General features: G+C 43.4%; 1 protein-coding gene across 1 annotated transcript; it reads right to left on the bottom strand.

Moving 5' to 3' along the window:
• Positions 1-251: 251 nt before the first annotated feature.
• LOC122125777 (sulfotransferase 2A1-like) lies at positions 252-14,516 on the bottom strand. The gene is made up of 6 exons (XM_042700384.1): positions 14,381-14,516; positions 12,800-13,011; positions 3,534-3,660; positions 1,790-1,882; positions 1,220-1,399; positions 252-364 (listed from the first exon to the last, which is right to left on the bottom strand). Exons 1-6 carry the CDS (start codon positions 14,514-14,516, stop codon positions 252-254), a joined length of 861 nt encoding a protein of 286 aa, XP_042556318.1.
• Positions 14,517-15,114: the final 598 nt, after the last annotated feature.

Raw genomic sequence — 15,114 nt, 5'->3', positions numbered from 1 at the left:
TAAGGCATGTTTGTCAGCCCTCGGTGCCGTGGCCCCATTTATTTCAGCAAGAACACACACGGGTCCCTTTGTGCTCCTCACCTGCATGTGGCTGCCACCCGTCCTGGTGATTGCACCAAAGATGTGACAGGCCAAGTCAGACCTCCTGATTCTAGTGACAGACTAATGCTATGATCTCGGCCCAGTCCTGTCACCTCCATAAGATGGGGACACAAGTCTTCATCCCAACAGATAAGGAGCTAAATCTGGGCTTAGTCCCATGAGCACAGCTCCAGAGGTAGTGCCGCCATCTTCTCCCGGAATGTTTCCTCGAAGGCTTGGGTCTGGGCTGGGGTGTAGTGGTTCTTCCAGTCCCCCGTGATACCTAGGCCATGGAAAAACAATGACATCAGACTTGGTAAGGGCAGGAAAGCACCGTCCCCTGGTGTCCCTTCTGCCCTCTGCCTGCTCCGAGGGTGAGGCCACAGATCTCCCTGGGAGATGGACTCCACAGCCACCACGCTCCATGTCCAGTGCTCTCCTCTCAAGTTCTGCCCCTGCCACCAGAGGGGCACATCCTCCCCAGATGTGTGGCAGTCAGGAAGCTCAGGATGTGGTCTCATAGACACACAATGGCATTTTTATTTAATAGGTAGTTGAATAGAGTTTTTATATAATAGAGTTCAGTGTGTGTACATGTGTGCATGTGTGCAAGTGTGTGTCTATACAAGAGTTTGAACTCAGGGCCTAGGTACTACTTGGGAGTTATTTTCTGCTCAAACCTCATGCTCTACGACTTGAGCCACAACTCTATTTTCTGTATTTTTTGGTAGTTAACTGGAGAGAAGGAATATCCTGGACTATGCTATGCTGTCTGGATTTGAACTGTGATGCTCAGATGTCAGGTTCCTGGGCAGCTAGGATTACAGGCCTGAGCTATCGACACCCAGCTGGTACTTACACTTTGTTTTCTTTTCAGATCCACTTACTATCACATTATTTGTTTGTCTGTTGTAGGATTTAAACTCTGGGCCTGGGCACTGATCTTGAGCTTCTTTTGCTGAAGGCTTGGCACTCTACCGTTGGAACCCCAGCTCCACTTCCAGTTTACTTTGTTTTCAACCAAGCTGGAAAGGAACAGACAGCTTGTTCCTGGCTGATCTCTGGCCAGAAGTGTTGGTTGGAGACCAGATTTCTTTCCCTGGCTTCCAGCACCTCCTTCCCTGGGACATTTCCTTACCTTTCCTGGTGATTTTGAAACCAGCAGGAACAAGTTCCTCTGGGACATCAGAGAGGTTGGACATCTTGTTCTCCTTCATTGCCTGGAAGGAACTGTTCTCCAGGACCAAGTCCAGCTCTCCCTGTTCCAGCGCCTTGCCCAAGAACCCACAGATCCTCTCTACCACGCTCCTTGTGTCTTAAGGAGAGAATAACCCAGCTCGGGTATGTGAGGGGACAACAGAGCAGGAGTGAGGAGGAGGGAGCAGGAGAAGAAACAGCAGAAGGCACTGGCAGGAGAGAGGATGGGTGGCCTGTGGAGTTGGGGGCATGACTCAATGGGTAGAGCACCAGCCAAAAAGCAAACCTGAGTTCAAGACTCCATCTTGAAACAAAAATAAAAAAGAAAGAAAAGGAGGATGAGAGGAATGCAGGAAGGAATAACACACAACAGGATGTAGAAAGTTGACATAGAAGGTGGGATGTAGACAAGGGGGAGGATACTGGGGAAGAAGATACTGCAGAAACAGGGGAAGTGGTAGAAGGGGTGAAGAGGGCTGTGGTGGGGTGCATGTAAAATCAATCGTTACTTTTTTCATCTGCTCATAACTGAGGATCAGCAAGTTCTCCTTTTCCCTCATGGACATCCAGCCTTGGACTTGATCAAACCATGACCCGTAAGGCAGTGCAGGGGGAACAATGGGTCAGCGTGAAAAGTCTCCACCATTCCTGATCTGCATGGGGGTCTCAGCACCGATCGCTCTGGTCCCTGTCACCTTCAACAGGGTGTAACTGAGAAATAAGTCCTGTCTCCCTATAGCCTCAAAGAGAGAGCACTACCTGAGTACTGGTGGCTCATGCCTGTCATCCTAGCTACTTGGGACACTGAGATTTGAGGATCACTGTTCAAACCAGCCTGGGCAAGAAAGTCCATGAGACTCTTATTGCCAATGAACTACCAAAAAACCAGGAGTGGTGTTGTGGCTCAAATGGTAGAACACTAGCCTTGAGCTGAAGATCTGAGGGACAGTGCCCAGGCCCAGAATTGAGGCCCCGCAACCAACCCTCACCCAAAAAAAGAGCTGAGGAATATCACCCAGGCCCAGAGTTCAGCCCCATAACTGAGAGATATATGGAGGGGAGGGAGAGAAAGAAAGGGGAAGGAGAGAGAGAGGAAGGGACAGAGGGAGAGAGAAAGAAAGCAAACAGAAGCACTGTGGAGCCAGCATATGGTTATCTAAGCAATTTTTTCCTGTAGCACAACCTTTGCCCCATCTGAAGCAGGTCACCATAGGCCACACCAAAACTTCTGACCGGGACAAAGAGCTCTGCAGGCCCTCACAGAACTCAGGCTGAGGGCCTTCCGTGCCAGCTCCGCCCAAGTCCATCACTTGCACAACTGAGCACAAGTCTGAGTGCAAGGTCTGAGCTGTAACAGAAGCAAAAGAGGCACCTCCCATCCCTGCCCATGGCTCCCAGCAGGTCAGTCTGCAGAGGCCTTGGTGTGCTTTATTCTACTTGAAACATCTTTCCTTGAAATCAGGGCCAGAGCACTGTCCCTCAGTTTCTACACTCCTCTCTACCACTTGAGCCACACCTTCACTCCCTGCATCATGATGATTGAGTGGGTATGAGAGCCTCAAGGACTTTCTGCCTGGGTTGGCTTCCAACTCTGACCCTCAGCTCTCAGCTCCTGAGTAGCTGAGATTATAGGCATGATCCACCAGCCATGACTATAGATCCAAGTGGTAAGAGATGTTGAATCAGGGGAGAAACAGCTCACCAAGCACTTCTACTGGTTGTGAAGCTAAACCAAGAGGGCCTGAGACACCAGATGATGAGGTACATAGAGCACAGATGTGGGGTCCCCCACCCTTCATACCCAACTCAGGCCATGGACCCCTGACAGAACCACGGACAAGTGACAAAATTACAAGCATGAGGAATGACCCAGAACTTTTGCATAACTAGAAACAGAGCGACCCCAACTTCAAGTGAGAAACTCTGACATGGACAGCCAAACAAATTTAAAACGTAAAAATACGTAGGGAAGGTAGAGTTGGGCTGTGTGGGAAGCCAGTGAGAAGCTGTCAGTCAACATCTGGGAGTAGAGCACAGAGGAGGGGACGGGTCCTCCATGGCTACGGAAGCTCCAGGGGCTCAAAACCCCTTGGGACCTTCCATCATGGGAGAAGTCTTGTGCTGCCTTTAGCCAATGTGAGTTCTGTGAGGAGGAAGCATTGGACCGACAGATGGTGAGATTTAAAGGAGACCTTGGAGGGAGGGGACACTTAAAGAGTTTAAATCCTTCTCCATTCCCTTCACAGTCTACTCACCATGTCCTTGCAAGAACCATTCAAAAAATTGTTCCAGTGACTCTCGTTTCTTAGCCAGATTTGTAAAATGCCAGAAATAATAACCAGATGCAAGGACATCATTAGGATTCCTGATGACATAGATCACCTTCAAGGGAGAAAGGAGAGAATTAAACAATATTCCCATCATTTCTTGCACTCTTGGTGTTCAGAGAAATTCGAGCCATTTTTTGCTCCAACATTGAAATATCTGTTGATCTTTTGGTTGTGCATTAGTTTGTGAAATACTTTTCAGAGTTCCTACAATCCAATCACTTTGCCAGGAATAAAACAATGGTGGGACCATGGATTTCCTAAACATATCTGGGATATTTATCTAGAAAGCACTGGAGATCAGACGCTCTTTAGTCTTTGCTGGCTGTAGTTTTATGATTGTTCTGTAAACATCATTGAAACATCTGGACATGGGTGGCTCTCACCTGTAACCACAGCTACTCAGGCAGCTCAGATCTTTGGATCATAGTTTGAAGCTAGCCCAGGTAGAACAGCTCATGAGACACCCATCTTCAATTAACTACTTGAAAACCTCAAGGGGAGCTATGGCACAAACTGGTAGAATAATAGCTTTTTTTTTTTTTTTTGGTTTTTATTTTTTTTAATTTAATTTTATTTTATTTGAGAACATACTGTACAGAGGAGTTACAATTACATGGGCAGAATAATACGTACATTTCTTACCAAGCATTGCAGCCTCCTCCTTTGTTTATCCTTCACCTCCCTTTCCAGCCTCCCGCCTCCCCCCCACCCAATCATACCCCCCCCACCCCGACATTGTAAAGCTCGTTTTTGACATGACATTTTGTACTTCTCATTGTTGCAACAGGTCCACCTGAATCCTTAAACGACTTGTTTGTCCCCATCTCCTCCACTAGTTATACTGACATCAAATATAGTGAAAGCCGGGGTTGCACTGTGGGGGAGGGACATACAAAGCAACAAAGAAATAATCTTATAAATGCGTTAGAAACACGTGCATGAAAGAAAAAAACATTAAAATACATATTTAAGGGTTCGTTTTCCTAACATCACATTATCTGACCTTTTCTGCTTGACTCAGACATATACTAGATATTGCAAATAAGGGAAACCATGGGACCTATGTTTCTTTGGGCCTGGCTTACTTCACTTAATATAATTTTTTCCAAGCCTTTCCATTTCCTAACAAATGGGGAAATGTCATTCTTTCTGATGGAGGCATAGAATTCCATTGTGTATATATACCACATTTTCTTGATCCATTCATCTACTGAGGGGCATCTGCGTTGGTTCCATATCTTAGCTATGGTAAATAATGCTGCAATAAACATAGTTGTGCTGGTAGCTTTAGTGTGGTCTTGTTTGTAAACATTTGGGTAAATGCCCAAAAGTGGGATTGCTGGGTCATAGGGGAGTTCTATGTGAAGTCTTTTGAGGAACCTCCATACTGCTTTCCAAAGTGGTTGAACAAGTTTACATTCCCACCAATAATGAAGTAAGGTTCCTTTCTGTCCACATCCCCTCCAGCATCTGTTGCTGTTAGAGTTCTTGATTTTTGCCGTTCTAACTGGAGTGAGGTGATATCTCAATGTTGTTTTGATTTGCATTTCTTTTACGGCTAGGGATGTTGAACATTTCTTCATGTGTCTATTGGCCATCCTTCTTTCTTCTTCAGAGAAGTTTCTCTTTAAGTCTTTCGCCCACTTATTTATTGGGCAGTTGTTTCTTTGAGGATTTGTTGTTGGGGGGGTTAATTTTTTGAGTTCCAAGTATATTTTAGATATGAGACCCTTGTCCGTTGTATGGCTAGTAAAGATCTTCTCCCAATCCGTGGGCTTTCTATTGATCTTGCTAGCTATGTCTTTTGCCCTGCAGAAGCTCTGCAACTTTATGCAATCCCATTTGTCCAACCTTTCTTCGATTTGTTGTGTTTCCGGGTCTCTATTCAGAAAATTTCAGCCTGAGCCAAGGAGGCCTAGGGTTTCTCCTATTCCATCCTGTAATGTTTTCAGAGTGTCTGCTTTGAGTTCAAGGTCTTTGATCCATTTAGAGTTGATTCTGGTGCAGGGTGATATATAAGGATCTAGCTTTAGTTTTCGACATGTAGTTAACCAATTTTGCCAGCACCATTTACTGAAGAGGTTGTCTTTGTTCCATTCTATTGTTTTAGCTCCCTTATCGAAGATTAGATGGCTATAGGTCTGTAGGTTCATTTCTGGGTTTTCAATTCTATTCCATTGGTCCTGAGGTCTGTTCTTATGCCAATACCAAGCTGTTTTGATTACTATGGCTTTATAGTAGAGTTTGAAATCTGGTATTGATATTCCTCCAGCAGTGTTCTTTCCGTTGAGGCTATTCGGGGTCTTTTATTGTTCCATATGAATTTTTGGATTGCCTCTTCTATTTCCTTGAAGAATGAGGGTGGAATTTTGATAGGTATTGCGTTGAATTTGTAGATAGCCTTGGGCAGTATTGCCATTTTCACGATGTTAATCTTTCCAATCCAGGAGCATGGGAGGTTTTGCCATTTTTTAAGTTCTGTGTTGATTTCCTTTTTCAAGATTTTAAAGTTTTCATCATAGAGGTCCTTCACTTCTTTAGTTAAGTTAATTCCTAGGTATTTTATTTTTTGTGGGGCTATTATAAATGGAGTTGCTTTCCTAATTTCAGCCACACTTTTCTCATTGTTGGCATACAGAAAAGCCATTGATTTTTGGGGGTTAATTTTATACCCTGCTACTTTGCCAAAGTTTTGAATCAGCTTGAGTAATTTGGGAGTGGAGTCTATGGGATTCTTTAAATACAAGATCATGTCATCTGCAAAGAGGGAGAGTTTTATTTCTTCTTTCCCTATTTGGATCCCCTTTATGTCTGCATCTTGTCTTATTGCTGTAGCTAGGCATTCTAATACTAGATTGAAGAGAAGTGGAGAGAGTGGGCATCCTTGTCTTGTTCCTGAGTTAAGAGGAAATGGCTTTAGTTTTTCACCATTGAGTATGATGCTGGCTGTAGGTTTGTCATATACAGCCTTTATTGTATTGAGGAATGTTCCATGGATTCCTAATTTTTCCAAAACCTTCATCATAAAGGGGTGTTGGATCTTGTCGAATGCTTTTTCTGCCTCTATTGAGATAACCATGTGGTTCTTATTCTTGCTCCTGTTGATGTGATGAATAATATTAATTGATTTGCGTATATTGTACCAGCTTTGCATCCCTGAAATGAATCCTGTTTGATCGTGGTGTATGATTTTTTTGGATGAATTGTTGAAGTCGATTGGCCAAAATTTTGTTGAGAAGTTTTGCATCAACTTTCATCAACGAAATGGGTCTATAGTTCTCTTTCTTTGATGAGTCCCTGCCTGGTTTTGGGATGAGGGTTATGATGGCTTCATAGAATGTGTTCGGTAGTGAACTTTCTCTTTCAATTTCATTGAAGAGTTGGAGGAGAATTGGTATGAGCTGTGCTTTGAAGGCTTTGTAAAATTCTGCTATAAAGCCATCTGGTCCTGGACTTTTCTTAGCTGGGAGGTCTCTTATTGCTGTTTCTATTTCAATGCTTGATATGGGCCTGTTAAGATAGTTTAACTCATCTTGGTTTAGTTTTGGCATGTCAATATTTGCTAGGAAGAGGTCCATTTCTGTCAAGTTCTCAAACTTATTAGCATAAAGTTTTGAGGAGTATTCCCTTATAATGTTCTGAATCTTGGTTGTTTCCGTGGTGATGTTTCCATTCTCATCTCTGAGTTTATTAATTTGGGTGTGTTCTCTTCTTTTTCTGATAAGATTTGCTAAGGGTCTGTCAATTTTGTTAAGTTTTTCGAAGAACTAACTCTTTGTTTTGTTGATTCTTTCTATAGTTTTTTTGGATTCTAATTCATTTAATTCTGATTTAATTTTGATTATTTCTTTCCATCTACTGGATTGGGGTTTATCTTGCTGCTCTTTTTCAAGGAGGTTTAGATGTGTCATTAAATTGTTGGTTTCAGATCTCTCCAATTTGTTGATGTAGGAGCTCAGAGCTATAAACTTGCCTCTGAGTACTGCCTTTGCTGTGTCCCAGAGGAGCTGGTAATTTGTGTGTTCATTTTCGTTGAATAGCATGAACATTTGAATTTCCTTTCTAATCTCTTCCATGACCCACTCATGATTCAGTAGTGTGTTGTTCAGTCTCCATGTGATATCGGACTTTCTTTGGTGGCTTTTGGTGTTGAGTTCTAATTTTATTCCCTTGTGGTCAGAGAGAATGCAAGGTATAACTTCAATGTTTCTGAATTTAGACAAGTTTGCTTTGTGGCCTAAAATGTGGTCTATTTTAGAAAATGTTCCATGTGCTGCTGAGAAAAACGTGTATTCTGATGCTGCTGGGTGAAATGTTCGGTAGATGTCTGTTAAGTCTAGTTGATCTATGCAGGTGTTTAGATCTGCGGTTTCTCTGTTGAGTGTTTGCAGAGTTGATCTATCTAGTGGGGAGAGTGGTGTGTTAAAATCCCCAACAATTAAAGCCTTTGGATCTATATGGGATTTGAGGGAAAGTAGTGTTTCTTTGATAAATTTGGGTGCTCCATTGTTTGGCGAATAGATATTTAGAATTGTAATATCCTCCTGAAGGAGAGATCCTTTAATTAGTATGTAGGGACCTTCTTTATCTCTTCTCACGAATTTTAATTTGAAGTCTATTTTATCTGATATTAGGATTGCAACTCCCGCCTGTTTATGGGGGCCGTTTGCTTGGTAGATTTTGTTCCAGCCTTTAACATTGAAAATGTGTTTGTTTTTACGGGCAAGATGTGACTCCTGCAGGCAGCAGATAGAAGGGTCTTGTTTTTTAATCCAACTAGACAGTCTATGTCGCTTAATTGGAGAGTTCAGTCCGTTAACGTTAAGAGATAGGACTGAGAGGTATTTGGGAATTCCTGCCATGTTATCCACCTTCTTGGGGGCTGTGAAAACTGGGTTCTTCCTATGGTTCTTGGATTCTCAGTTTGGGTGCAGTTTCTTGGCCTTTATTGCGGTCTTGTTGGTTTTCTATGTGTAGGACATCTTTAAGAATCTTTTGTAGGGCTGGTTTGGTGGAGATGTATTGTTTCAATTTTTCTTTGCTATGGAAGGTTTTTATTTGGCCTTCAGTTATGAAGGAGAGTTTAGCTGGGTACAGTATTCTTGGTTGATAGTTGTTTGTTTTTAGGGCATGGCATACATCATTCCAGGCTCTTCTTGCTTTGATTGTCTCTGCTGAGAAATCTGAGGTGATTCTAATTGGTTTCCCTTTATAGGTGATTAACCTTTTCTCCTTGACAGCTTTAAGGATCTTTTCCTTGGTCTGAGTTGATCCTGTGTGGATTATAATGTGACGGTGGGATGTCCTATTCTGGTCTGGTCTATTTCGGGTTCTAAAGGCTTCTTGTATCTGAATAGGCCTATCTATTTGCATGTTTGGGAAGTTCTCTGCTAGGATCCTGTTAAACAAATTTCCTAGACCATTAACTTCTGTTTCTAGGTGTTCCTCTACACCCATTATCCTTAGATTAGTCCTTCTGTTGGTGTCTTCCAGGTGTTGGATAGATCTATCATATTTCTTGGACTTGTCTTGGATGGTTGTATGTTCTTTCTCTATAATATCTAGGCTGTCTTCAATCTCTGAGATTCGATCTTCTGCATGGTCTAACCTGCTGTCAAGACTCTCTACTTTGTTTTTTATCTCTTTTCCTTCTAATTGGTCAGCTTTGATGGCTTCAAGTTCTTTGTTGAAGCTCTGTTTTAGGTCTTGTATGAATTTCTTTAATTCCTTAATTTGGTGTTCAGTATTTGTTCTGAAATCACATAGTTGATTGGTTATGGTTTCTTTGGACTCCCATTCCCTCTGCTGGGTTCCATTCAGCATTCCCTTTGTGTTCTCCCTTACTTCCTTCAGCTCCTGGTTAATGGATTCCATGAATGCCTTTAGTGATCTTTGTGTGTTCTCTACCTGGTCTCTCAATTCCTGAATTACTCTTTGATTAGCTTCCTCCCGTTCGTGGGTTCCTGCAGTTCTCTTTCCTCCCGTTCGTGGGATTCCTGCAGTTCTCTTTGAGTGTTCTCAGCCTGCTCACGCTATTCCTCCCTTTCTCTTTGAGTAATCTCAAGTTGTTCATGCAAATCCTGTATCCGTTTTTGAGTAGCTTCCTCACGCTTATGATATTCCTGTATAAACTTCTGGGATGCCTCCTCTCTCTCCCTATCACGCTCATACAGAGTCCTTTGTAAGTTGTCAAACTTCTCATTTATCATGTTTGCCAGCAGTGTTTGTAGAGCTATTTGGGAACTCTCCTCTGGATTATTCATTATCTGTTCTAACCCCTGATTATCAAGATTGGGAATTGAGATACCCGAATTTGCCATTTTTCTTGTGTTTTTCCGGCTTACTCTGCCCATTTGAGATGAAGATAGCACCAGTTTTGTGCTAGAACACTATGTTAAGGCAACCATCAACCAAAGTTTGCATTTGTATAGTCAATAGTCTACAGATACAATATAGTTCAACAGATACATCTATTCGACATCAAACAACTATATGTTAAAGGACTTCGAACCCCAGAGAAGAATTTGGAAAACCAGAAATTATTAGGGTTAGGGAGAGATGTGGGTAAAAAATAGGGATAGATTAGTGTGGGGAGGCACAGGGAGAGTTAACTATGTCCTAATCACAATGCAGGAAATAGGTTGGGTAGGATGCAAGTAGGGAGAGAGAGAAAAAGAAGAAAGGGAAAGGGGAGTGAAAAGAGACCAGAAAAAAAATAGAAACATAAAAATTAATGTTATTATAGAGATTAAAAGACCATCTATTTAGAGAGGAATGTGAATATATTGAGAGAAAGTGAGGGACATAGAGGAGATGTGAAAAACTTAAAAACTGCTTAAAATATTATATAGGTATAAAGAGGTAGTACTGCTATTAAGGAACTTAAGTCTCAAAGGTTTTGAATTGAGTAATAAATTTGTGGATTAAGTGTGTACACAATGGGGGATAGGGTCTACTAGTTAACTACGGGTTTATCTGAGGATGTGCAGGACAAGAGTTAAGTCACATAAAGAAGAACAAAAGAGAGGAAAAGGTGGAAAGGTTAGGAAAGGGAGAAGAAAAGATCAGAAGTTCAGTAGAGCTAGACAAAAAACAAAAAGATAATTAAGAAAGAAAGAAAAAGAGAAAGAAGACAAGAAAAGAAAGGAAAACGCACATTCACGTATTCCTAAAATAAAAATTATAAGAGGAGAAAAAAAAAGTTACTGGAAAACAATTATTTTTTCAAAAGAGGCAAAAATTAAAGATTAATAAAAGTTTTAGAAAAGGAAAAAATTTTTTTTATATATATAAGGTACCAAAAAAAAAAAAAAAGAAGGAAAAAAAAAAGTTCTTTGATTTTTTTGGGAGGGGTGGGAAAAATCCTGTATCTCCCTTGTGTCTGTAGCCAGCCTCTTGTTGGAGTCTCTGGTCTGCTTGAGGTCCTGTGGCTTGATTGGTTTCTTAAGTCAGATTGTTCGAACAGGCAGAAAAATGCTCTGCTTTACCCAAGATTTTGAGATCCCCTTCCCAGGTTAGTTTAATGGGAGGGTGATCTGGTTTGAGAATCACAAGAGGGGAATGCAGTGATGAGGCTAGGTTCTGGGTAGAGTTGCGGCCTTTCAACAAACAGTAGCTTTTCCCTGGGGCTATTTTGTGAAAACCTCACAGAGCCCAGCCTGGAGCCATTCTCAGGGTTTCTGTTTTTCAATTGATTGTGGAGGCTACTAGAGGAAGGGGCAATCTCTGGCTCTGGTTACCCAGTGCAGAAAGCCACTTCTATGGCTGGCGCCCGAGCTGGGTGACTTTTCCCTGGATGGAGCTGAGTCTGGCAGGTCACTCCGCCGTTAAGTTCTTGTGAACTGCTAAATGACCCATTTTATTCCAAGGCCTGAGCTGGAGCTCACAGCTCCGCCGAGCTTTGTCGGTATCCAAGATGGAGATCACCGGTGCTGGGGGGGGAGGGGTGGCCTTCCCTTCTCTGCTCCCTGAGAAGGAGTGAGGAAGTCGGGCTTCTACTCACCGAGTCTTGGTTCCTGGGTCGTCTCTGGTCCCCAAACTGCAGGATGAAGATGTTTGCTCCTTGTCCGTTCTTGCTGGTGTTGAATAGAATCCGCTCGCCAGCCGCGTCTGGCTCCTTCGTCCCGGACTCTGTGGCTCAGTTATGGTGCCCTGCAGTTGCTGCTGCGACCGCTGCCGCCACCGCGGCGGCTGCTGGCAAGCGCTCAGATGTGTCTTTTTGCCTTCATTTCCCCTCTCTTGCCTAAACCTCTGTCCTGTGATGGCACACTTGGTGTGGTTCTCTGGCTTAGGGCTGTTCACTGGAACTCTAAAACTGCTTTCTATGCGAGAGCTTGTTCAGATTCCAGCTTCTCCTCCGCCATCTTCCCTCTTCCTCTCAGAATAACAGCTTTGAGTACAAAAGCTCAGGGACAGCTGTGAGTTCAAGTCCCAGGAGTGGCACAAAAACAAAACAACAGAAATCCATTGCAGGAGGGAGCTGAAATGATTAAAACAGAGATGTCACAGCACAGGTGCCCATTTCTATGGTGTTCAGGAGCAAATCTAGGTAGCATTGTGCCAGGGAAGAGTGTGCATCGTGTGTGGTGTGGACTGGGCTGGGGAAGCGGGACAAAGGCTCCTGGTCTGATCTGGCTATGAGCAACAGGTGTTTATTCACTGCACAGCCTTCAGAGTCAGGCCACTGATACCAGGTCACATGACATTGAAACCACACAAGCCCAGTTTTCTTTTTCTTTTCTTTTTATTTTTTTTAGTCAGGGCTTATATGCTGTCCCTGTGTTTTTGTTCTTAGGTTGGTGCTTTACCACTTTAGGTGCTGCTCCACATCTGGCTTTATTTTTGATAGCTCATCAGATATAAGAATCAGCTGGCCTTTCCTACCTGGACTGACTTCTGATCTTGATCCTCATCTCAGCCTCCTATTTAGCTGGGATGACCATACAAGGCCTGGGTATCCACTTAAAGCACAGTTTGTTTAGTCTTTCAGTTAGCCATCCTGTTAACCTGTCAGGGATTACACAGCCATGGTCCAAATCTTGGATTCTGTTTAGTCTGAGGACCCTCACCTCATGAAGGAGAGTCTGGGATCCTCCATGAACTACAGAGGGAGAATGCCAGACCTGCTGGCTATGTGCATTTTTAAGAGGAAAAGGCCTTGATGGAACAGTTATTGGGCACTGAGCACTGACCTTGGCTTTGGAAGTGAAGAAAGACTTGGGGAAGAGTTGGATGGGGAGGTGGGAGGAGAGGAGGGGGGGACCCTCCTTCCTCTCCACTTTGAATTTATATCCAGTTTCAGTCTCGATCCATTGGGAACGAACATATGTCGGTACAGATCGAATCCAGTTGGGATCCCCCTTGGTGTGAATCAGAGACAGAACCTCAATCAAACAATGGGTTCCTGGAGCAGAAAGAAAAGCAGAGATCACTCATTTCTGTCTGAATACACAATATTATATATATATATATATATATATATATACACACACACACACACACACACACACACACACACACACACACACACACATATACATACATGCACACACACAGATATATAATGGTAAAGCATATGTAACATAGACCTTACCGATATAAACTTTCTCAGGTATCCAATCTGATATGGATAAGTAGTGTTTAGTGTATTTTAATCATAGCTCACTCAGTGCCGGTATTTTGTCATCTAATAAGTCTACACTGTCCATGACAACTGAATATTGATATGCTTGCCACCTGCCCTGACCCCCATCATTCTATTATCACACCAGGACTTTGGCAGTTCTGGGCCTTGTATGTGAGTGCAATAGTACACAGTTTGTTTGTTTGTGTTTTGAACTATGGCCTGGACTCATGTGGTTTCAATTGGCAAAATGTCCTGATAATAGTAGAGCATGGGTCTAAGTAGGAAGCATTATGCTCACCTTTGGTCCTCAGCTCCACCCATTTCTGAGCTGCTCCCTGCTCTGGAGATCTTGCCATACAGCTGACCCCTCCCTCTCTCCACCCAGACCCACCTGAGCTCCCACCTACCTCACTTCCAACCCCCTGCCCCTGCTGCTGCTAGATAGTGGAGGTGGTCATGAGCTCTCTCTCTGAGGGAGATATGGCTCCTTTAATAAACCTTGTAACCATCTTTCTCCTGTGCCTGCCTGCCTCCGCATGGTCCCCTGGGAAGGAAGTGATGGATCCTTTCCTGAGCTGTCTGCATTTTCAACAGTGTATAATATTCCACTTTGATCTCTCAACTTGTTTGGGATTGTGCAGCCATTTCTCTGTGGATATTTGGGTTCAATGCAGCTGTTAGCTGTTGCTAAAATCCTGCAGTGCCCCCACTGGCTGTGGTTTTCAGCACATTTCCCTTGCAGTGTGCCCTCAGTGCTCCCTCCCCACTCCCCGGGCCCCTTCACACAGGCTCCCTGGCCTGCCAGTGCCTTGTGTTTACTTCAAGTTTTCCAGGTCCTACCTATGGCCCATCATGATTCTTCTATTTGAGATCATGCCTTTTCTCCAGTTATCCTGAAAATCATCCTTTTCATTTTTTGAACTATGGAGCACGTCAAAAACACCTATTTAAAAAAATCTGCTGCCAACCCTGGAGCTTGAACAGGGCCTGGGCGCTATCCATGAGCTGTTGCGCTCAAGACTGGCACAAAACCACAGGGCCACAGGTCTTCAATAATGAACTACTACACCATTCCTACGTGGAACACAGTTGGGAGTGAGACCACAGCTCTTGCCTTTCCGCCCCAGCCACAGCTCCCTCTGCTCACCTGATTTGGGATAGGTCACCGTGATGATGTCTTCATCCTTCAGCACCAGCTCCTCCTGGACTGCTTTTATATGTTCAGGGCAGATATCCAAAACAGGGAAAGGAATGCCCTGGAACCACACGTAGTCCTGAGCCATGGCAGAGCTCTGGGTGCCTGGCTCTTGGTCCCAGGCCACTGGCACTGCCACTGTGGAAGTGGTGGCTGAGTCTGGATGGTGAAGACAATCATTAACTAAGATTAATTGATGATAAAAAAAAAACCCGGTGATTTTCCCCACGGATTTTTATTGGGCAACTGTGATATCATTTAAAGGGTGAACTGTGCTCATCTGATCTTCAGTTCATGGCAGAAAACTAGAATTACAAGAGGAAATAGGCTAGGGCATAAGATTAACTAATATTTTTTAATGCACTAATCCTATATTTTGGGAAGAGTTGTAGATATTAGAAAAAAATCATAGAGAGGGAAGGGCTGGACTTCTGGATCAACACCCCAAGTTCAATCTACTAATATCACTCCAAGATCTTTACCAAGATTCATCAATGCATTGTCTTTCCAATTTCCTCTGTTTCCCCTAGGATTTCTCTCCACTCCAGTATGGCAGCATTGATCCCCCAGGTCATGGGTCTCCACAATTCTTCAGGCCCCTGGACGCAGGGACAGTTTCTCAGACTTCTTTTCTTTATCCTGACTTTGCAGATTTGACAAACAACAAATACTTCTGTAACTTTATG

The sequence above is a fragment of the Dipodomys spectabilis genome, unplaced genomic scaffold, assembly GCF_019054845.1.
Source record: "Dipodomys spectabilis isolate Male_0828 unplaced genomic scaffold, ASM1905484v1 ptg000266l, whole genome shotgun sequence".
NCBI classification, from domain to species: Eukaryota; Metazoa; Chordata; class Mammalia; order Rodentia; family Heteromyidae; genus Dipodomys; species Dipodomys spectabilis.
This window is presented reverse-complemented; position numbering and strand designations above follow the sequence as displayed.